This window comes from Ambystoma mexicanum, chromosome 2q, assembly GCF_040938575.1.
Source record: "Ambystoma mexicanum isolate Mex_15411 chromosome 2q, UKY_AmexF1_1, whole genome shotgun sequence".
Lineage (NCBI taxonomy): Eukaryota > Metazoa > Chordata > Amphibia > Caudata > Ambystomatidae > Ambystoma > Ambystoma mexicanum.
In genome coordinates, this window is record NC_090924.1 from 88,786,506 (window position 1) to 88,808,340 (window position 21,835).

The 21,835-nt window shown below is 49.0% G+C and overlaps 1 protein-coding gene across 1 annotated transcript in view; it reads right to left on the reverse strand.

The window, feature by feature from the left end:
- CCNF (cyclin F) overlaps nucleotides 1-21,835 on the reverse strand; it is a 212,920-nt gene that overhangs the window by 71,730 nt on the left and 119,355 nt on the right. The window contains exon 15 of the mRNA XM_069646925.1: nucleotides 18,899-19,032. Within this exon, the coding sequence (XP_069503026.1) occupies nucleotides 18,899-19,032 (134 nt within the window). The remainder of the gene's footprint in view (nucleotides 1-18,898; nucleotides 19,033-21,835) is intronic.

The following is a 21,835-nucleotide window of genomic DNA, read 5'->3' on the forward strand; positions in this document are numbered from 1 at the left end:
GGATGTAGGATCGGTGGAGCTTGAGGCTCTTTTGACCGAAAGAATCGAAGTTTTTGTGAAAAAGCGCGAAAAAATAGCACTAACGCTCGAGAGCAATAGCACGAGGATCCCAACACATGAACGTGCGGTAAAAATCTGAAGATGGCTGCCAGAGGCGGTGCTTAGGTAGAGGGCAGTCATTGGCTGTGGTCAGTATGACGCAGAGACCAGTGATTGGTTATTACTACGAAAGACAGATCAGAAACGAAACTGATACTGGTTTTTTCTTTACCGAGGATTCCCAGCCTGACGACGGGGAATATTCATGAGCATGTGAATCCATGCCAGACCCCATGCTGGAGAATTTCCATAACCCACACATCTGAAGTAATGGCACACCATTCCACAAGATGCTGCGCCAGCCTTTCCCCAACCCGCGAACCATGGGACATAGCCTCATTAATAAGCTGAAGCGGCAGTGCCTGAGGGCAAAGAGGCAACTGCCCAAGCAGCTTTGGCACCTTGAGTACCTTGTTTTCCACCTCTGGTACTCCTACGTTGGCCCCTTTGACTGGCAGCTCCCCTCGATCTACCAAAGGAGTAGTATCAAAAGGAACCTCCCCCGCCATTGTTGTCCCCTAGGACGAAAAGGCAGAGGTTGACGTACTGCAGCACTCAACGACTTTGCTGCAGCTTTGGCGGTCTGCAACCTCTCAAGGCTCTCGTCAGCCTTGCTGCCAAAAAGATGGACACCATCAAAGGGCATGTTGAGAAGCCGGGACTGTACATCAGAGCAAACCCCGACTTACGCAACCACACAAACCTGCGCATCACGGTGCCTGCCGCCATGGACCGGCTGACAGTCTGCCACGTCCAGACCCGACTGAATGGATTCACACATGGCATCCTTGCCATCCTAAACAAGAACAAGAAAGCCATCCCGTTCCTCCCCTTCGGGAATATGCTCAGCCGCCAAAGATACACAATTCCACAGAGAGCGCGTGAATCTTGCAAGGGCACAAACGGAGTTGGCTGACTTTGAAGCCATACCCCCAGAAGAAAATACCTTCTTCACCCAACCATCAAAGCGTTTGTTGTCCCCATCAGGAGGGATTGTAGGGTACGCCGCCTGCTTTGCTGGTGCTTTAGCAGCCTGTAGTTTCGAAAAAAATCGCCATAATCTCCTTACGAAATGCGTCCCATTCTGCCGGAGATGAATGATTGTTGGGACAAGTTACCCGCCGTCTGCCGGAGTCCTCGGACAAGGGCGGCAACTGCACTTCCGCCAGTGCCTAGAAGAAGCAGAGAAATGGCAGGAACCACTCCGGGACCGAGACCCCCTGGACTTACGCCGACGCAGATAGTCGAGTTGAAAGCCCAGTGGATTTCAACTTATGGGGTTTGGAAACTACCTATAGATCGCTTCTTCTGCTCCTGCAAGGCCTTCGATGTCAAAGACTGGCATTCATCAGTCATCGGTAGCATGGGCCTCACCGAGGCACCACAGGCAGATGTTGTGCGGGTCCGTAAGCGACATCTTGGAACCGCAGCTGCGGCACTTTTTGAAGTTCGACCTCAGGGGTAGAAGACGAAGACAATTCTCACAAGAAACCAAGATACGAAGAACCGATCCAACAGTAGAAGAACCGAAGAATACGGAGGACACAATCCCTTCGAAAGGCATTTAAACCTTTGGGAAATCTGGAAGACTTCCCTGTGCCACTGCACTGAAAGTGCAGTGTGTCACAATGTAAAATTATGCCTATGGAGTTTGTCAGACTCCGCAACCAAAAGAAACGAGAGTCCCAAGTCACAGAAAAATAGGAAGGAGAGTGGAAAAAAGGTCTCTCTACAGGCTAGAGATTAGACGTCCTAAATTCCAGCAAAAAGAGCTGGAGGTCTCTAAGGTAGACGGGAATTAGCACATTTGAGATTTTTTTGTAACGGGCATTCACGGTCTGCTTACCAATGTAAGATGCATCCTTTGATGTGGGTAAGTGTCAAGATTCTTTGTGCCAAGCACGAGTGAAGTGTATAGGCCGCCTTTAAGTCATCTGCCATTAACATTAACCATCTAGTACGATAATTTGAGGTAGGTTTCAGATTGCCGTTAATCAGGTGTAAGAGGTGGTCTTCAACTAAGAGGGGTGGGCCAGATGAGTGGTACATGATGTGGCTGGTAATAGTTGTGTGATAGCAGTTTAAGCGAGAGTAAGTTGCAGCCAGGTATCTGGGTTGTGATGAGCTGATCTTGTCCCTGGCAATTAATGCCACTACATTACCTCTAGAATTAGGTCGATCCTGTCTGTGGATGCTAAACCGTGGTGGGATGGCGATGGATAGTGTTGGGGAAGCTGCGTCATGTAGCCACATTTCAGACATGGCCAGAATGTCCAGGCTGTTTGAGAAAAATGAGATTGTGGCTCGCCAATGGGTGGGCTAGTGTTGACCGAGCATTGATTAGGGCACAATTAATGATGGCAGCTAGTAGTCATGCTGGTGGATGGAAGGCTAGATGGTGATGAGGTTGAGTGGTAGCTGGAGTGGTCATCATTGGGCAGTTATCTGTTTTTCAGTGGCCAGAAGAAGGGTGTTCCCGGAGGCTCCTACGTTTAGTGTTATCTAGATGCTTGCAGGTCGTATTGCATTGAGTTAGGGGAGTTTTTCGAAAAGTCCTAATGAGAGTAAGACTTTATTAAGCTATCCTAGTGGTCAGTACAGACTGATCCTAAGAGTTTGGATTTACAAAGGACCTTGGTAGATCAGTCGGGCTTATCTTAAGAGGAAGATCTGATCTGTAGTAAGTATACTGAACCCAGTTGGACATGTAAATCAAAGAAGCACTTACACTTATAAGTTATATAAAACAATTTATGGATTAATTTACACCAGATTCACTTTAAATCTCATGTTTACACTAGAACATACCAGAATACTACAGCATATACTTCAAAGCACACTCACATTTCTGTTTCTTCGTGGTTAATTTGTTTGTTACCTTGAACCAGACTAGTGGTTACATTTGTTGCCACGTTAGAAAGTGAAAAGAATGCCATTGTATTTGGTAATTACGCGCACATGCGGTTCTTAGGAACTTAGATTTACGGTAAGACATTTACTTTGCAAACACAAACAAGAATGTAACAAAGGGACATGGTGTTACTCTAAGTTCCTTTCTTATTCAGAAGTCCAACTAAGGGCTTAGTAAAACCTTTCAACTGAGGCAGTACAAGACTCCACTCTTAATATAAGGCTGTACTACCCGAATTCATGGTAGCGTAGACAGATCAGCCAGGCTCATCTTAGGAGGGAGAGAGGGCAGGAGAATCAGTACAAATTAAATTGTCATACAAATGATCCAAAGAAACTATTTAATGTCAAAATAAAGGATTTATTTAAATACAGGTAGGCCCAGATAATTCTAGGGAAAAGTAAGTACCAACACATTGCATGAAAGCACAATATAAAAACACAACACTATACTTGAAAGTACACAGACCCAAGTATAGACCTTATTTGAAGTACTCAACAGTAGTTCTAGGGAAGTCAAAACCTTTTCATACACATTCAGTATAGGTCAAGCCTATTCTTGGGGAGTAAAAACCAATTGTTACGTTTTACAATTACATTCAATAATTCAAGGGCAGTAGACCCTTCCAGTTAAATAATGATTTAGCACAAATCACTTAGTCAACTGGACAATATAGTTTGTGAATAGCAACACTTTCTAGGTGCAGTAAAAACCTATAACTACTTTTGTCATAACACAGACCTACTAGGTGAGTAAAACCCAAGGATGTAATATACAATTATAGATGTTTTTGAAATCCGGGAACCCCAGATTGAGGTAAGCAGTAACTCTTGTAACTTATTTTGGATGGCACACAGCCAACACAAGTTAAGTAAAGCCCACATACTTTGTTTAACCTCACAATGAAGGGAGACTGTAAAACCCAATGTTACACTTTACTGAATAGTTATTCTAGGTAGGCAACAACCTAATGCAGACTTAAGGACAGGCTAGCAGCAAGTCAGGGGAAGCAAGACCCAGTTGGGGAACACTCATGCAATTATCCTCAAAGGACTAATCTGGAGATACCATCACTTTACTTTTGGGAAGAGGCATAACCTAATAGCAGGAGAGTAAAACACCTTCACATCTACTTTCTACTAGACTGGCAAAACAGTTGCTTAGGAAGAAAAGATGTTAACCATACTTTTAAGTATAGTGCATCACACATTCAAAATGAGTAATAACTTTTGTAACTGTTCACTCTTAGAAGTACAGTTACCAACCAACCTTTTACAAGTAACTTTTAAAAAACACTTCAGGCAGAAGTCCTGTTCCCTTGACAGTCTTTCCCTTATTCTTGGAGCGAACGTCTTCTCAGTGACAGAAAAGGGGGTGGGACGGGGGGAGGGGGTGGTAACTAGGACTAGTGACCAACAGTGTCAGAATAGCAAAAGTCAGAGTTCCTTAGGCAAGCTGGGCAAACAGGTAAGTACATCACTTTTACAGTTAGAAGAGGGTCCGGGGCATCGCAGAAGACACCCTCGCAGGATTCTAGCAGTGGGACTGGGTGCACTGGACGACGGACCTACCAATCACAGAAAACACTGCATAGCTACACAGAAATCCAAACAGGCTTAAGGCAAGTACATACCCAAGCCAACACAGTACCTCAGCATTGAAGATGATTTTGCAGCAGGAGAACTTCAGGGTTTGCAGCCAAATACCCGTTCAATGGATTGCTTGTCGTGGAGACTGAAAAAAAGATTTTGCAGCAGGGTTCGATGAAGGCTCTAGGCAAGGTTTCCCCTCGCGGCTGAATGCGGTTCTGCGGATTTGCCACCTTTTCAAGGAGCACAGAAGACAGAAAATCGCGGTTGAATTCTCGTTGTTAAGGGTCCAGCACTCTGGTGAGGGGACTTCAGACTTGATTTCTGTCTCGGGAGAGCCACCAGGATGCCCACCAAGTTTCAGCGAGATTCGGGAGACCGTGCACTGCACAATGGCTTGAGGTCCCAGGGTATTGCAACAACGAAAGGTTGCAGCAACACGTGGGATGGCTGAAAATGCAGGTGGTCTTGAGTATATTGTTTCACCAGGCTCTGGGTCGGGGTCGTTGTTTTCGGAGATTCCAGGTCGATTGGAAGGAAGGTCTACAGCAGGCTCCAGTTACACAACAGGCACTCCGGTCGCTGGAGATCGTCGCCTTTCCTTCATCTTTCTCTTCGGTTTAAGTTCCAGTGGCCGACATCTTCAGCTTCCTGGTTCGCAGTATTTATCAGGAATTGCAGCACAACCTCTGCATTTTCTCCTCGCTTTTTACAAGAAGGGGCAGTCTGGTTGTCCAATCAGGAAAGCCAGCCACCCCCAGTGGAATTTGTCCCCATTCAAGCAAGACGCAAGTCAAAGGGCTGGGGAGTTTGGACTCCTCCCTCACTTCCTGCTCTCACAGATACTGGAGCCTGGAGTTCAGGGGACTCCCGCCTAAGATACAAAACACACAAAGGAATTTACTGCCCTGGATGTCAGGGGGAAGGAAGAAGAAATGACAAGAAACCCTAAAATGGCAAACAACGAAGTCCGGGGACCATTTTAGCAAAGATGGCTCGATGCCATTTTGAAAAAGATGGCTCGATGCCATTTTGAAAAAGATGGCTCAATGCCATTTTGAAAAAGATGGCTCAATGCCATTTTGAAAAAGATGGCTCAATGCCATTTTGAAAAAGATGGCTCAATGCCATTTTGAAAAAGATGGCTCCCGCGGTTAGCGTTACCGGAGCTGCTTACAGCCACGGTAAATGCATGCCAGGTTAGTTGCTAATGAAACCATTGCCACCAGCCATTGAAGGCAAGCTTGTCACTAACAGAATTGTTACAGTTTTAATGTGAAAGGGGCTACAGTGCATCTCCCTAGCACTCCACATAAGGTGGGTGTGCTGGCTTCACAGAATAAAATGTAAAAGGGATCCAAAGATCCTTTCTACCCTTGGGCACTGTAGTTCACTAAAGGTTTGCACAAGAAAGTTAAAAGGGGAGACCCTACGGCAACCCTGCAACAACAGGCACTTATTGCCAATAAGTTGTTAAAGATGAGAACTTTAAAAAGACACTATGGAGAGTCTTAAAAATGACACCCATAAAAAGAGTTAGATTATGTGAGTGTGGAAAAAGGATCCCGCTGACTGAGGCATTAACTGAGGCATTAATGAAAAATACCCCACTAATAAAGCAAAAAGTTTTGGGGTTGATCCAAGTCTGGAAGACTGGCCAGTTAGGTGGAAATGTTACGTAACAGTTGAATGCTTCACAATGTTGTAGCTCTGGACATGACCTCCGGATTCCTTGATTCGATGACTGAAGGGAGGACACTGGATGGGGGTCTTTCAGCAGCAGTCTCGAAGGAATACGTGGGGCACGATTTGCAACAACTCCTTCGTTCAATCAGCGTTTTTTGGCACCTTTTCTGCAGCATCAACAAATTACTAGTTACTCACTGCAGTGACCGATGTACTCTTAGTCCATAGTGCATGGGCAATTACAACTGAATGTAGCCCCAGGGTGGAGAGGAGACCCTCCTTGAGCAAATCGGTTCCGTAGAACCGCCTGTCCGAACGCCGCATCAGACTTCAAGCCGGCGTCCAAACAGTTATGCTTACAGAAAGCCAAAGGGTGGCCCAGGTGGCTGCCCTACTGATTGATGACTTGCCACGGAACCTGCGGTTGGAATGCAATGGCCGCTGCCCTGGCTCTGACAGCGTGGGTGTGCACGTTAGCTGGCAGTGGCTTGTGCTGCCCTTCGTAGGCCTCCTTGATGGCTGCAACCATCCAACATGCAATAGAGGCCTTGGATGCTGGATACCTGGGCCTGGAGCCCCCGAAGGTGACAAACCATGCGTTTGAATTGCAGAAGCCCTGTACAGATAGAATTTCAGAGCACAACTGACATCAAGACAGTGCAGGACTCTGAGCCTCGTCCTTGGGGTCAGCAAAAACATAGGCAAGACCATTTCCACATTTAGATGGAAAGCGCAGGGTACCTTGGGTAGGAACGCAGGGTGAGTCCGCAGGACCTCCTTATCCCTGTGGAAAGTGGCAAAGGGTTCTGAGGCCACCAGAGCCTGAATCTTGCCCACTCTGAGCTGAGGCGAGGCCCACTAACAAGGCTGTTTTAATGTTTACCAGCCGGATGCGGACGGAATTGGCTCGAAGGGTTTGTGCGCCAAGGCGCCCATCACCGCATTGAAGTCCCACATGGTGCGGCTTCTTGATGGGCGGGTAGAGCATGGACAGACCCACCAGATTTTTGACTATCAGGTTGGAAGAGAAGACCACCTCCTACGTAGTTCGGTAGGCCCCCATGGGAGCCAGATAGGTGCGACATGTGTCCATCTGTACTCCCAAGTGTGCAAGGTGTGCAGAGGAGGAGAGCACATCCAGCATGCACATAAGGGGGAGGGGGGGGGGTCGATTTCCTTAGAGTCCGCCCAATCACAAAAACTAGTCCATTTACTCTTGTATTGGCTCCTGGTAGCCTTACTCTTGGCGCTCTGAATGAGCTCCAGGTTAGCCTGTTATAGGATCAGGTGCCTTAGGGGGACCTGCTCAGGAACCACGCTGCGAGGGCCAACTTCTGTGGGGCAGGGTGTAACCCTGTCTCCCCCCCACCCCCCCAGCTGGGACAGTAGGTGGGCTAGCCCCATTGGAAGATGAATGGGTGGTCTATCCGAGAGGCTGAGCAGTACGGAGAAACAAAGCTTCACCAGCCACCATGGACCCATCAAGATGATGCAGAGGTGACAGTTCTTTTATCTTGTGGTTTACCCTGTGGACTAGGGGTGTTGGTGGTAAGGCATAGGCTGTCATGCCGTCCCACTGTATCTAATACGTTGCCCAGGAGGCCGGGACCCTGCCCCTGCCAGGACGCAAACTGATGGCACTTCCTGTTCCTCCAGGGGGCAAACAGATCCACATGAGGATGTCCCATCTACTAAAAACCTCCAGCAGCACCTGGTCATTCAATTGCCATTCGTAATTGTCCGTTCCCAGTCCGCTGAGCCTGTCCGCTTCCAAGTTGGCTTCCCCCGGGAGGTGGACGGCCGTGAGGTAGATGTTCTCCACGGCCCATTCCCACATGCTGACCACTAGGCTGCACAGCAGAGGGGACCCAGTAACCCTCTGCTTGTTGATGTCAGGGTGCAGGGTGTTGTCAGAGGGAGTCAGGGCGTAGAGAGGGGTCCAGGACGCAGAAGAACCAGGCCTAAAACTAAACAACCCCAAAGGAACAGCCTCCAGCCTTATAGAAGGCTTCTCTGTCCCTTTTGCAGGCAACAGGCACACCGGACAACAATTCACAGCAGCCTCTGGGCCGGAACTACTTTTCCACTCCCAGGTTGGGAGGGGCTCGGGCATGCGCGAAGAACGAAGGCACGGGGCTTGTGCTAAAGCTCCCGACTGGAACGGACGCATCCAGCAGAGCTCCTGCCGACGGGGATCACGCGAGGGGCCACGCCCCAAGGAAGCAGCATTCCGGCCCCTCGCATAATACAGATAAGTGCAGCGAAACTATAGCTAACGAATTAGAAGCGCAGCCACGGGGGGGAGAGTACAGAACAGCCAGGAAGCATTGGGATTCCGCTGAGGGGCTCACGCAGGGGGCACCGCCCAACCACACTCATGTCCCCTGCTAGGGGCAAAAGCTAAGCGCCGCTTTGTAACAGTATTTAACCAACGCCGCTGATGGCGACCTTGACCCATCACGACTAACACGCACAGCGTTTGTGTACCAACGCATTGTCAGCCACGTGCAGCAAACTTTGGCAGCATGGAGCGCACTTCCTGATCGCAGCCACGTGCGGCAAACTTTGGCAGCACGATGGATCTAATTTCGCTTAAGCCACATGCGGCGAACTTGGGCCGCATGTTCTGAACCCACTCCCTATGATTGGGTATTATCGAGCTCTGCGATCAGGCGCACCTTAGTGTGCATGCACCAACACTAACCCAACCCCGAGGTGGCATACCTCACTGGATTATGTGGATGTTGTATTACCCCTATGTGAGTTAACACAGGTCACTAATACTGAAACTCTTTTGCAGCATTTGAACTGCTCCAAGCTCCGGACCTGAGAGTGCGCAGGCAGGAGGCCAGCACTCAACCACAGAGCTAAGTGCCTTTTGAATCTAGCCTTTTGAATCTAAAAAGTAATGTAAAACAGTGTGTGGGGGTGTTGGTGCTTTTGTTATTGTCATTTTCTCCCATGTGTTCCCTTGCCTGTCCACATCCCCTCTCCTAACCCTCGCTCCTGTTACCCTCTGTTCGAGACCTATCCAACCAACGAGATCCTAACCCTCTTTCCCTGCTGGGGTCTCGGCGGCCTGTGTAAGCCTTGTAGGTGCCCAGACCGCAGTGGGGGTGGTTGGTGCGCGCCACTCCTGCACCTGGACTTTGGAGCCGTGACAGTTGACATAGTACATGCTGGTTGAGTGGCCGGTCTGGATAAGGACGGTCATGCCCCCAATGAGCCGAATCATAGTTCCAAGAGCTCCAAGCAGTTTATATGTGACTCCTACTCCTGCCGGATCCAAATTCCATGGACTGTGGCTGTCCAGAGTGGAACGCCAAACTTCCAGGGAGGAGTCCACGGGGATGGTAACCTGCGGGGGCTGGCTGCTGGAAGGGCTTGCTCGTCCACAGGTTGCAGTCCCTGGACCATGTGAGGTCTGAGTGGAAAGAAGGATGTATGCTGACCTGCTCCGCTTGGTAGCCCTTCTCCTGAACCCATGAGGCTGCGAAGTGCAACCTCATACGATGTGGGGCACGGCCAGTAGAATCGCTGCTATGATACCCAATAGGTGGTGGTACCACCAGACCGAAGTCACTGCTCTGGTGAGCGAGTAGTGGCCCTCTTGATGGCCGTAATCTTGTCCTCCGAGGGAAAGACCTTCTCTGAGCTTGTATCCCAGATGAGGCCCAGGAAGATAAGGCTCTGCATGGGCTGCAGCTGAGACTTGAGGTTGATGGTAAACCCCAAGTCGTGGAGTGTGTTCAAGTGCGGATGTGTGGATAACCCCCCCCCCCCCTTTGGTGATCTCTCCCTGACAAGCCAGTCATCCAGGTACAGGTAGACTTGGTGGCCCCGAGGAGGGCTCCCACTGCAGTCATGAGTCTGGTAAATACCCCGGGGGCTGGGTCGAGGCCAAAGGGTAGCACCTTGTATTGGAAATGGCAGCCCATGAAACTAAAGCTCAGGAAGGAGAGATTATGCTGCCAAATCGGGACGTGTAGATAAGCATCCTTCAGATCCAGGGAGCACATCGTCCTTTGTCTAGTGTCTCCACAATGAGCGCTGGCGTAACCATCTTGAATTTCTGAAGAGGGAGAGGTTGAGGGTGGATAGGTCCAGCACAACTCAGGCCAGCCTGGTTCTTTTGTATGTCAGAAATATAGAAGACCAATCCTTTCTAGGAGACTGGGACTTCTTCCACTGCCTGGCTCTTGACGGAATCTCCGCAACTGAGTTGCCGGCCCAATCTGTGGGAGTGAAGGGGAGTAAGGAGAGGGAGGGACCGGTATGCAGTACCCAGAGTATTCTACAGAAGATTCCAGGGGTCCGAAAAGTTCCGGCTCCGAAATTGCACGTGAAATTTAAGCCTGCCGCCCCCCCCACCGGAGACATGTGGACCCAAAGGGAACCGCCATGCTTTCTTTCCTTCCAAAGCTGCTTCAGAGGAAGGGGGGGGGGGGGGGGGGTTGGGGGACTGGAAAAAGCCTTTGCCCCCCCCACTTACTGAAAGCCCCAGAACCCACCGAACGACTGCCCTGTCGGAGCATTGATGCGACTGGGTGTACACCTTGGGCGAGGCCTTTGTTAGGATAAAGACTTTGCAGTTTGCGAGTTTTTCTTTTCATCCGATTTCTCGTCAGTGGTACAGTGAAAGAACGGATGGTCAAATATGCGTTCCTGGACATCAGGGTTAAACTTCGTAGCCCGAAGCCAGGCCATCCTCATGTCTGTGGCAATGCATATGGTCCGGCCAGAGGTATCGATTTGGGCCAAGGTGGACTCCATGATGTCCTGCGCTACCAGCTTGGCTTCTCCTAGACCCACCTTGAAGCATGCTTAGCTCTGCACCAGAAGTTCTGGAAAGGAAGTCCACCATTTTCCACCAAAGCCTCTCGTTAACAGCCAGCATGTCATCCGCGTTGGATTGACGCAGGTGCAGTGAGGCTTTGGAGTACACCTTCCTGTACGCCTCCAAGATCTTCTCCTTGCCTGGCAGCTGTGAGGATGACAGGCTTAGAGTAGTGACGCTGCAGCGATCACCGAAGAGTGTGGTTGAGCGTCCGCCGACAGCAAGAGTGGATTACCCCTCCATCTGTCTATACTTTGCATCAAGGCTCTGACTGACAGGTTGAGCTAAGTGTGGCTTGAGCCACCCCTTCTTGGGCAGAACAACGGCATTCTTCTGCCTCGGGATACCAGTTTTGGATTTGTTGGATTGAGGGGGGTGGGGGGGGGGGGGGGGAGGATGCGGTTGGTCGGAGGGAAATCGTAGGGCAAGGACTTCGGCCAAGACCACCTCCTTTGGCTGCTGGACCTCAGGTTCAGCAAGGCCCAAATATTCAGCCAAACCTGCAAGCCGGTCGTGAAAGGCCATTGCCGACGATGGCGTGTCAGGTTCCTCCTCCTCGTCTGTGTCCATCAGAGTGTCCGGCTGGTCCGGAGCAGGTGGAGGAATACTAGGAGCCGTGGGCTGCTGTGTGGAGACCAGAGGCGGAGGCTGGTGTGGATCTGCCTGTACTGTGGGAAGCCAGAAGCGAAGGAGCCGGCAGGAGCAGCTGTGGCACCGGAGCCATGGGTGGAATGACTATGGCCGCTGGAGGGAGCAAGTCCCCGACTGCTTCCTGCAGGAAGGCCCCCATCTGGGGAAGTTCGCATCAGTGCCAGAAACCTTTCAAAGAACCAGTCTTCTGAGGCTGAAGTGGTGGTAGAGATTGACGGAGTGGCTGGGGCGCACACTGTCCCCACCTTGAAACCCGTTCTGCCACCTGCTCCTTTCCTAGGAGTGGCATCAGACAAGCAGCCATGTTGTCGTCCCGGCAGCCATTTTGTCTGCGTGCCCAAGTCGTGGTGCTTGGATCCCTGGGCCCGGTTTCGTCCAAGACTCTTGGCAGTGGATCATGAGACCTACCCTGCACCTCAGGACGGGGCATGGAAGGCGTATTGCCCGTAGCAGTGTCGCCGGTAGTGCTGCGTGCAGGCGCCCCCTTGGACATTAGGCCTGTACTAGTGTGTTGCCACTCGGGTGTACACCCGGTAAAAGAACCTTGCAGTCCTTCAGCACTGCTTCCAGAAGAATGATGACCCATCGGCCGGTAGCTGGACTAGCCTCGGTACGTGTGCTGGTGTGAGACCCAGAAAGGTTCCTCCCGCTCAGGTATTTCCTTGGGAAGGAGTCACACTTGCGGGGTGTGATGGAAAATAGCAGCCCTCCCTTGGGCCTCGATCTGTCTGGCGAAGTACTTCCAAGTCCTCTGGCGGCGATCTTTCGAAGAGCTCCCTTCCACCTAGCTAGCCTGTTCTTCAGTGTGCATGGAGTCAGTGCAGGCAGCGAAGGCCAAGAGCGTGGGGGTCACCTGCTGAAGCCCGCTCAAGTCGACATGCCCCACGGAGGAGCGTGATACCAGAGGACCAAGTACCTGAATTACAAAATGATAGAAGCATCGGGGGAAGCCAAACCCAGGAGCGCTGGTGAAAATCAGCCCGTTCGTCGACACAGGAAAGGGCACTGGCACCAGTGGGCGGAGTCAGGCAAGCGCATGCTTCTAGGGCTGCATCCCAATTTAAAGGGGAAGAAGTTTTTTCTGGTGAAAAAGGTTCCGTCTCCTGTTCCTAGCGAGTGACGCCCATGCAGTATGGAGGCAAGGGGACGGAAGAGTAATGACAGATCGCCCAGTCACTTTGCTTCCTGCAGTCCCACGCTCCGATGATGGGACCTGGGTGAGTTGGATCGAAACGCTGAAGTGTCCTTGAGGGCTCAAAGATTTGGACTAGTTTTTCCTTTCCACAACGATGCACTCAAAATGGGCAGAATGTGTGGTGGTATGGCGTTCCACAGCTCTGGAAACTCCTAGAACCTCAGGAGATGGCTCAATTCCAAGTTGGTCTTGGGACTGGTTGTTCCCACTAGCCAAAAGGGAAGTCGTCCTCTGAGCTCTGCTGCACAGAAAACTGTCAGGACAGCAGTGGTCACCATAGTGTTGCAGGTGTCTCGTCATCTTCGGTTACTTCAGCTTCCAGTGGTCTACTTGCTTTTCACTCCAGAAGACTCACCTTTTATACAATTCCAGCACCTCCTCTGCAATCTCAGCTTTTTTCAGAAAGTGGCATTTGGCTTTCTAATTGGGATAGCCAGAACCCCGGTGGGAGCTGGTCCTATTCAGGCACTCTGGCAGACAAAGGACAGGGGGGGTGGAAAACTCCCCCCACTTGCTGCCTGCCCAGACACTCTGGAGCCTATGCAGGGACCCCCAAGAGTTCCTGCCAAAGGCAAAACATACACTGACCTCCCAGTCCCAGAATGGTAGAAGGGCTAACTAAGAACAACCACGCTATAAATGGTGGAAAAAAAGCGAGGGCCCCAAGTTGGACATAGCACTACACAAACTTCATAATAGTTGGTAGAACAAGTTTACTGCCACCAGCCATACCTAGAAGATTGTCTATGCGACTAAAAACTCACAGAAGCAGAGAGAAGGGGGAGACCAAGTAACCCTTTGGCACACCACAAAGTGGTGTGTTCTAATCCCTCCAACTATAAAGGTTTAGGAGAGAGCAGTACCAAGTATCTAAGAACTGTAGTTACTCTAGGATAAAGAAAAGAATATCAAAGGACGACCCCAGGGGTCCCCCAGCAACACTGTCCATAAGAAGCAGTGTGCAGCAGTAGAAAAATACAGATGCCTTTAAGAGTTATGGAGCAGACAGATACCACAGTACAGGTTGAAGACCAAATATAAAAGTTCCAAAAGACAGCCCATAATGAATGAGTGGAAAAAGGCTCCACTCATTCAGGATTTAAAGACAGGTCCAGAAGTCTAGCAGAAGTGTTGGCGATCTCACTGGAGAGGGGATGAAGCATACAAATAATAAATCTCCCTGGTTCCATGTGTTAATATCACAGCAAAAATATCACCATACAAAGATATTGCCATATTTTTGTGGCGATATAAAGGCATGGAACCTGCGGGGAACCCCCGAAAACCCCCACATTTTAAAGGCACGGGTGACACCCCTGCTCCCAAACACCCCAAAAATGATCCCCCCCAAAAATATCGCCCATGGCCATTCCAGACGACCAAATATACAGCGATATTTTTGGTGGGGATAATATGTAGTGATACCATCTCCCTAACAGTGCACAATAGCATGCAAGCTGGTTCTGCCAGTTCTGCATGGTGAGTGAGTTTGGTTGCTGCCGAGCATAGGAAAGCAATCTGCGCATTTATTGCGGAATTAGGAGCATCGATGGGCAGCCCTTTCTAGTGGGCTTCAGCTTCCAGTGGTCTACTTGCTCCTTGTGGTACTCCTTGTGGGCCACAAAGGAGGGCAAGGGTTTCTTGGTTCACTGCTATGGGCACAACCTGTCGGGAGGGGGGGGGTGGGAGGAGACTGGGTACAGGGCTGTGTGTGGGGTAGTGTATCATGGCTCTAAGTCTCGTGGCTTACATCGCTGTCAGTCTCTAGCTCTATGGTGTATATATGCCCGACTGTTCCGTTGGGATGGAGTTTTACCTCAAACTTTGACGCCGTGCTAGCTAAAGTGGTAGGTTCACGGGGTGACACTACAGCGTGGGTGTAAGGCAGACTTCACACAACTAGGACTACAGGTGTAAGCACCTTTTAAGTCTAACAGTTTTTCGGTAGCGAGCGGAGCAGCCAGGCTCATCGCAAGAGGGAATGTGAGCGTGTAAGGGTGTTACACAAAGGTCTACAATGACAAGTATTCAGATAGACACTTCTACTCAAGGTTTCTTGGTAAAAACACTAATTTATTACACAAAAGCATTCACTAAATGAAACAACCAATCACACAAAAATACTACAATACTGATTAATAAGCAGTTGAGCTCCCTTAAAGTAGGAGCCAAATCGCATTTAAGTAGGAGCAAAAAGGCATAAGTTAATAAAACGAATATTACAGTTACCCTAAAACAGTGCAAATAGTTTGAGTTCACCAGAGGAGTTGATTCAATGCAATAGGTAGGCCAAAGTCAATGGCCGTTGTCTTGTATAAGTAAAAACTGTTCTGGTATTTAAAACGGAGAAGTCTTTGCCACGGTTCTTAGAAGTAGTTCACGGAACAAAGGTTTGTATGTCGGGTCACAAGCTGTCTAGGCCTGCAAGTTGCCTAAACTCCATGAACTTTCGCGGTGAGAGGCAAATTCTTCGTCGGATTTTCACAGTACCTTATATTGAAGAAAAAGATGCAGCCGAAGACTTCTGTTCCTGCAGATCTCGCTGTTCCTGAGCCTCAGTCATGGGGACAAGAGTGAGGATGTCCGGGGGCTTCTGCACTGCACGGGTCACAAAGCTGGCAAATTGCCAAATCTGCGATTTCAGCGGCTGTTCTTCAAACACACAAGCTGGTGTCCTTCCCCCTGGTTAATCCTAACCAGCGCCAAGAATGGTATCCAGGTGGCTTACGAGCCGATTGGTCCTACCAACTCAAAGGAAGAAGTCGCCCTTGAAGGGGCTTCTCTGTTCAGATGAACTTGGCAATTCGGACCTGCAGAAGGGCTCCACCGGGCAAAACAGTCCAGTAGCTGCAGCCGCCGTCCTCTTCCAGCTCGTCTTCGGTTCTTTCGCTCCAGTGGTAGACTGCCTTCCAAGCCAAGAGACTGATCTTTTAAACAGTTTTCTCCTATTCTAGCCTAGCTGCCACTCACCCAGCAGGGGGGCTGTCCTTGCCAGACAGTCAGCCAATCATGCCAGAGTGCATTTGGGTCTCCTATGAGACTAAGCACAGGGAGTCGGGCACCTCCCCCACTTCCTGCCCACCCCAGACACTTTGGTGCCAGAGGCGGTCTTCAGCCCTGAAGGCGGCCAAAGGCATAGAAACAAAGGGACCTAAACTGGTTTGGTGCGCAGAAACGAACTCTAGAAGGACCTTTCCAAAAAGAAATGGTGAAAAAAGAATACCGGGACCAGTTTAAACAAAGGGGGCTTAGGCGCCATCTTGAAAAACATGGCTCCCGCGATTTTTAGCTACCGGTGTTCGCGGTCGGGAAAAATCATGGTAGTTTGTTGTAAAACCACTGCCACCAGCCATTTCGATAGGAAAGGGTAGCATTTGACTGCTACATGAGTTTCTAGACAGAGGATACTAGGTAACACCTCCAGTACTCTATTTTAAGATAGGGTGTGCTGGGTCTAGGAATTTAAAGAGACTAGTAAAGTCAATTTAACTTTACATTCTCAGAGAAAGTTTATCCCAGAGAAGGTATTTAAACCTTGGGACAGCCTAAAAAGCTTCTGTGCCACTGCACTGAGGGTGCTGTGTAAAACACATGAAGATGCCTATGGAGTTGTCTAAAACCCCATAATCAAAGAACACAAGAGTACAAAGTCCTCAAAATCCAGCAAAGTTGCTGGGTCTCTAAGGTGAAGGGAATGGGCACATTTATGAGAATGCTCCTTAATGGGGCGGCATCAGGTGCATTTTTCCATTCATGGCTGAGCAGACATTCAGGAGGTTCCTGTTGGTGATCGACGTGGGCTGTATGTCAGTTGAGGGAGGGGGCAACCGCTTAATGAAGTAGGGTAGCAGTGCTGAAGGCTGGCCAGGTTGTGTGCGCGCGTGGGCTATTGCCGTTTATCCAGTACACAGGCAGTGGGATGCAGGTAATAGGGGCTGGGAACATCAACACATGACCTCAAGTGTGGGTGCCCAAGAGGCCCAGTCAACGGCACGTAGTGGAGCGCAGGGTGAACTTGTGATAGTGTAATGGGCACGACGGGGTGAAGTCTTTTGCCACCAAAGGCACGGGGAGCAAGGAGTGCAGGAAGGCCGTAGGGCAGATGCTTGAATACAGTGGTACTGGTTTAGTTAAGTAGGGCATTACACAGGTTTTGCTTGCGATTTGCCCATACTTGCTGGAGATTGGGATGCCCTTCCTACCCTGACAGGAGTCTGTACGGCCCTTCATGGAGGCCTTTGATGAGACAGGCGCCGCCTTCCGGCTCCTTGTACCAGGGAGGTGAAATCAGGGGCGGGACAAACATGCTGCAAGTAGAGGCAGCCATGTTTGTCTGTTGAACCGCGCAAAGAATCTACATTTCAAGACAGTCAAGCCCTTCTTCCATCTCTACCAAATGGTAAACTCCAGCGGCCTCGGCTGCCTCCATTTCTGCAACCGCACTGCCAAACGTGCCTTCCCAGTGCTACCGTGGATGGACTGTCCATTTTCTTCAGCATCATCATTGGTTGACTCAACTGACAAAATAGATTGCCATAATCTTCCAGACTTTCAGGGTGAAATGACACAGAAAAAACAATGAATAGGCAACACCAAGCAGGGCCCAGATGTTGCCCTGGAACAGATAAAAACAAATGATAGATCATACAGAGGGAAACATAGGGACTTTACTTCAAACATCAGATGGAGACTGGAGAAGAAACTACACCATTGGAGAAAACAGCAGAATGCCCAGTACTTTTATGGAGGGGAAGCCTTCTAACAGTGCAGGGAGCAACATGCATTTAACATTTGTAGAAATTTGGTATGCTTAATATCAAAAGTATGGTTGTTTTCTAAACTTGAGCGACTTTTGGAAAGTCCATTATACACCTGAAACCCCAAACCCTGGTCTGACTAACACACTGCTCTTTACCATTCTGCAGCAGTCTCACCTCCCAGTCCCCTGTTTAGGTGCCTCCTTTTCGACTCCTTAACATTGTGAAGAATCCGCTGAAGGGTTGCAGTTTACCGACACTGGAGGCCTGGTGCAACCTCAAAACCTGGTTAGTTTGTGGTGGAGAGGGGCATTTCGTTTTTGGACTGCATGAGAAGAGTCTGGGGCTTGTGCAAGACAGCACAATAGGCCTCTGCAAAATGATTAGGGATTCTTGGCCCTGCTCTGATAGATACACTGGCGGTCACAGATTTCAGTAGCTGTGCATGTGTGGTTTGCAGCATCTCAGCCTGCTAATCAACAGTGATAGACAAGGGCTGGGCTCTTCCCCATGGATAACATACTCCCAATTTTCTCCAGCAAACCAATAGAAAGCAGATTGGCACTCAGGAACCAGGTACTTACAACCAACACCCATCAACCCCCTAGTTTTCGCATCTCCATTTCCCACTTAAGTACCAGAGCCAAGCGCAGCAAGGTCACCAAGAGTGCAGTACAAACCACTAACATTAACATCTATACAAAAGCCAAAAGTGTTGCCTTTTGTTTTTAACAGGATCCAAGTGCAAAGAACAGATGCAAGAGCACACACCTGTTGCACCTTAACCCATAAAAAATAGTCAAGTCCCACTAAAAATATGGCCCAGCTGTAACATAATGACCGACATAGCAACCAACTATCTGCAACACACTGGTTGGCATGGCTTGTATAGTGTCATCTCTGCCAATAATTGAATGTCAGTTAAATTCCAATTACTGTACACACGCAATGTAATTGTTATTTTTTTGTTTGCACAGACAATGGTCTTCCAAGGGCATTCCAGCCCACAGAGCTTTGTGGTCCTAACAATAGCAGTAGTAAGTGCTATACAAATAAACATAAGAACCTTTAGAATGACAAACCACTAGTGATTTAGTAGACATAGAAAGCAATTACGCAAACAGGCTTCAGTGACTATTTAACTTGACAGAAAGACCATACGCATTGACTTGCCTCTTAGTTTTCTTTCCAGAAGGAGAGCAGAGGAAAGCTTGTACTTCAAGGGTGCTACTTGGAAGTATGCTGGGCTCCAATTCTTCCTCATGCTTCACGCCAAGCAATGCGCACAGCTGGCTATGATCCATTACCTGGACGACAACACCATAGCCCAGGTAAGCAACACCTTTACATCAGCCAAGCTCTCACTCCTAGCAAGGTGTACAGCAGACTGTAATTCATCACCTGGACGACGACAACACAGTCCAGGTAAGCTCACAGCTGCAGTGTGGATTAATTAAAATCCCCTTGATCCCATCCCTAAATGGCACAAAGTAAATCAAACATGCACCACACGGTTTAAAAATATATAACTTCATGCCAGATACCTCCCACTTCTATTACCCAATTTAATAGTAATCAATATATCATCTTTGAAAGGATTAAGGGCTCAGAAAGTTCTGCAACGATACAAACTTGTGAACTGCAACCTAGCCCAATGCCTCAGTCATCTTCACAAAAATAAGGACACACATTGCAGGCACGGTCAAACCCAATGACCAGTAAATTAGAGAATGGAAAGCCACTAGTCGGGCTATGTATCTTCATGTGAAAAGCACCTTCATGGACATGTATACAGAACTGGAACCAGAATTCCGCTCATCCATAAACAGGAGCTGCCCTGGTTAAAGCGATGGGTAAACACTTAAGCATTGTACTAAGAAAACTGCCTTATGTAAGGCTATATTGTGACCTAAAAGATTGCACCCAACTTCAACACATAACCACAAACAAGCTTCTCAACACTTTCCAATCAGGCAATCGATATGGCTGCAGCACCAAGACCATTACACTTCATACGACCTCCACAACCTCATTACAAAAGGCCACAACCCTACTCTTGCGCCTCAACCTCTCTTCAACACCATTGACCACCATGCCTTCAAGGCCACTGGAAACCCGATTCTCAACATCCTATTCCACAACATAAGCACGGTCCTCGACTGGGTCACCCCTTCCTCACCAAGACACTGACAATCCAACCTCACCCCAGTCAAGTCCAGTACAAGGTCATGGAAAGGTCCTGTAAGGATCACCCGTCTTCACTACCCTTTAACCTATATGTAGAATCCCTCAGCCAACGCACGTTTCCAGCAAAACGCAGATGACAAATGACTCTCTGCTAGGGAGAATTCTCAGAAATGTGCCAATTCCCCTCTACCTTAGAGACCCCCAGCAACTTTGCTGGATTTTGAGGACTTGAATATTTAACCTGGAGAGAGCAAGACTTTCCCCCACTCATGTTTTTATGTGACTTGAACTCTTCTTTTGGTTGTGGAGTCTGACAAATTCCATAGGCATCATCTTTTACATTGTGTCACAGCACCTTCAGTGCAGTGACACAGGGAAGTCTTTCAGATTTCCCAAAGGTTTAAATACCTTCTCTTGGATAAACTGTTTCCAAGAGCAGTGAAGTGAAATTGACTTTACTTACATTTAACTTTCTAGACCCAGCACACACCATCTTACAATAGGGTGCTGGAGGGGTTACTTAGCATCACCTTTGTCTAGCTTCTCATGTAAATTTAATGTTCTCCTTTCCTCGATGAATGGCTGGTGGCAGTGGTTTACTTTTAACTACTGTGATGTGCTTTTACCGCGGGCTGCATTTGCAGCTGCAGCAAAGCACCCCAGGGTGCCACTTGTCAAAATGGCCCTGGTCTTTTTTCACCATTTCTTTGTGGGAAGGTCCTTCTTGAGATTTGCTATGCGCGCCAAACCAGGTTTGGTCCCTTTGTTGGTTTTAGCTTTGGCGGGATTCACGAGTGAAGCCCACCTCTGGCTCAAGGAGGCAGAAAGCGAGGGAAGTGCCCAAAACTCCATGTGCTTAGTCTCCTAGGAGACAGGACTGTACTCCTAGGCGATTGGCCGGTTGGCTGTCTGGCAAGGACAGCCACCCTGCTGGGTGACTGACAGCTAGGCTGGAATGAATGGGAGAAACCTGCATAGAAGACAGTCGACCACTGGACGAAGGAATCTGAAGAACTTGAGACACCTGCTGCAACTCCTGGACTGTTAGTTTGCCTGGTGAAGCCCTGCTGCTGTGCTGAAGCTCTGAATTTGCTTCGACTAGAGAAGCCCTGCAAGGACAACTTCTCCCCTTGATTTGGTGGGACCAATGAACACCAAAGTAAGCCACCTAGACATCCTCTCGGAGCTGGCTGTATTTCCACTGCTGTTGCTGCTGGAAACCGTAGAGCCAGGGAGAGAAACAGCAGATCGTGTGCATTGCTTTTAAGTTGGCCAAGAGCGCCAGGAAGATCCTCCTCACTCCCAGGAAGCAGGCGTGACTGAGCCTGAGCTACCTCAACAGAGTGCTGGACCCCAGATGCAAGGAAAGCCCATCTCGACAGCAAAGAGTCTGTAGTGTTGCTATTTGCTGAGACAAAGTGCCACTGAATAGAAGTTAGTCATTTTCTGTCGCTGACCGTCCCGCTGCAGTACAGGAGTCCTCCAGACGTCTTCCCTCTTGGCCCCACTACTAAGGCTCAGGAACACAGGATCTGCAGAGCTGCACAGGAACAGAAGCCAGCCAAAGCCCTTTTCTTCCAACCAAATGTACTGTCAAGTTTAAGAATTTACCTCTTGCTTTGTTCTCAGTTGAGACTTGGTTTGTTTGCTTTTGTAGAGTTGCTGTTAGCTTCTTTACCCACAAGCCTAATCAGCTTGTGGCCCACTGATTTCTTCTTTTCTACATAGACTTCTAAAACATTGTGCAAGACTTTTTACATACCTGCTCATCAGTATTACAATACATGTTCATCAGTATTACTCTAAATGCAACAGTGATGTCCACGGTGTCATAGCTATTTAAGTCACCTGAGGGTGTAGTGTCTGTGTGCCAACGCAAATGGGTATTTTCTGACAGAGAATCCAAGAGTTTGTATTTTGGAG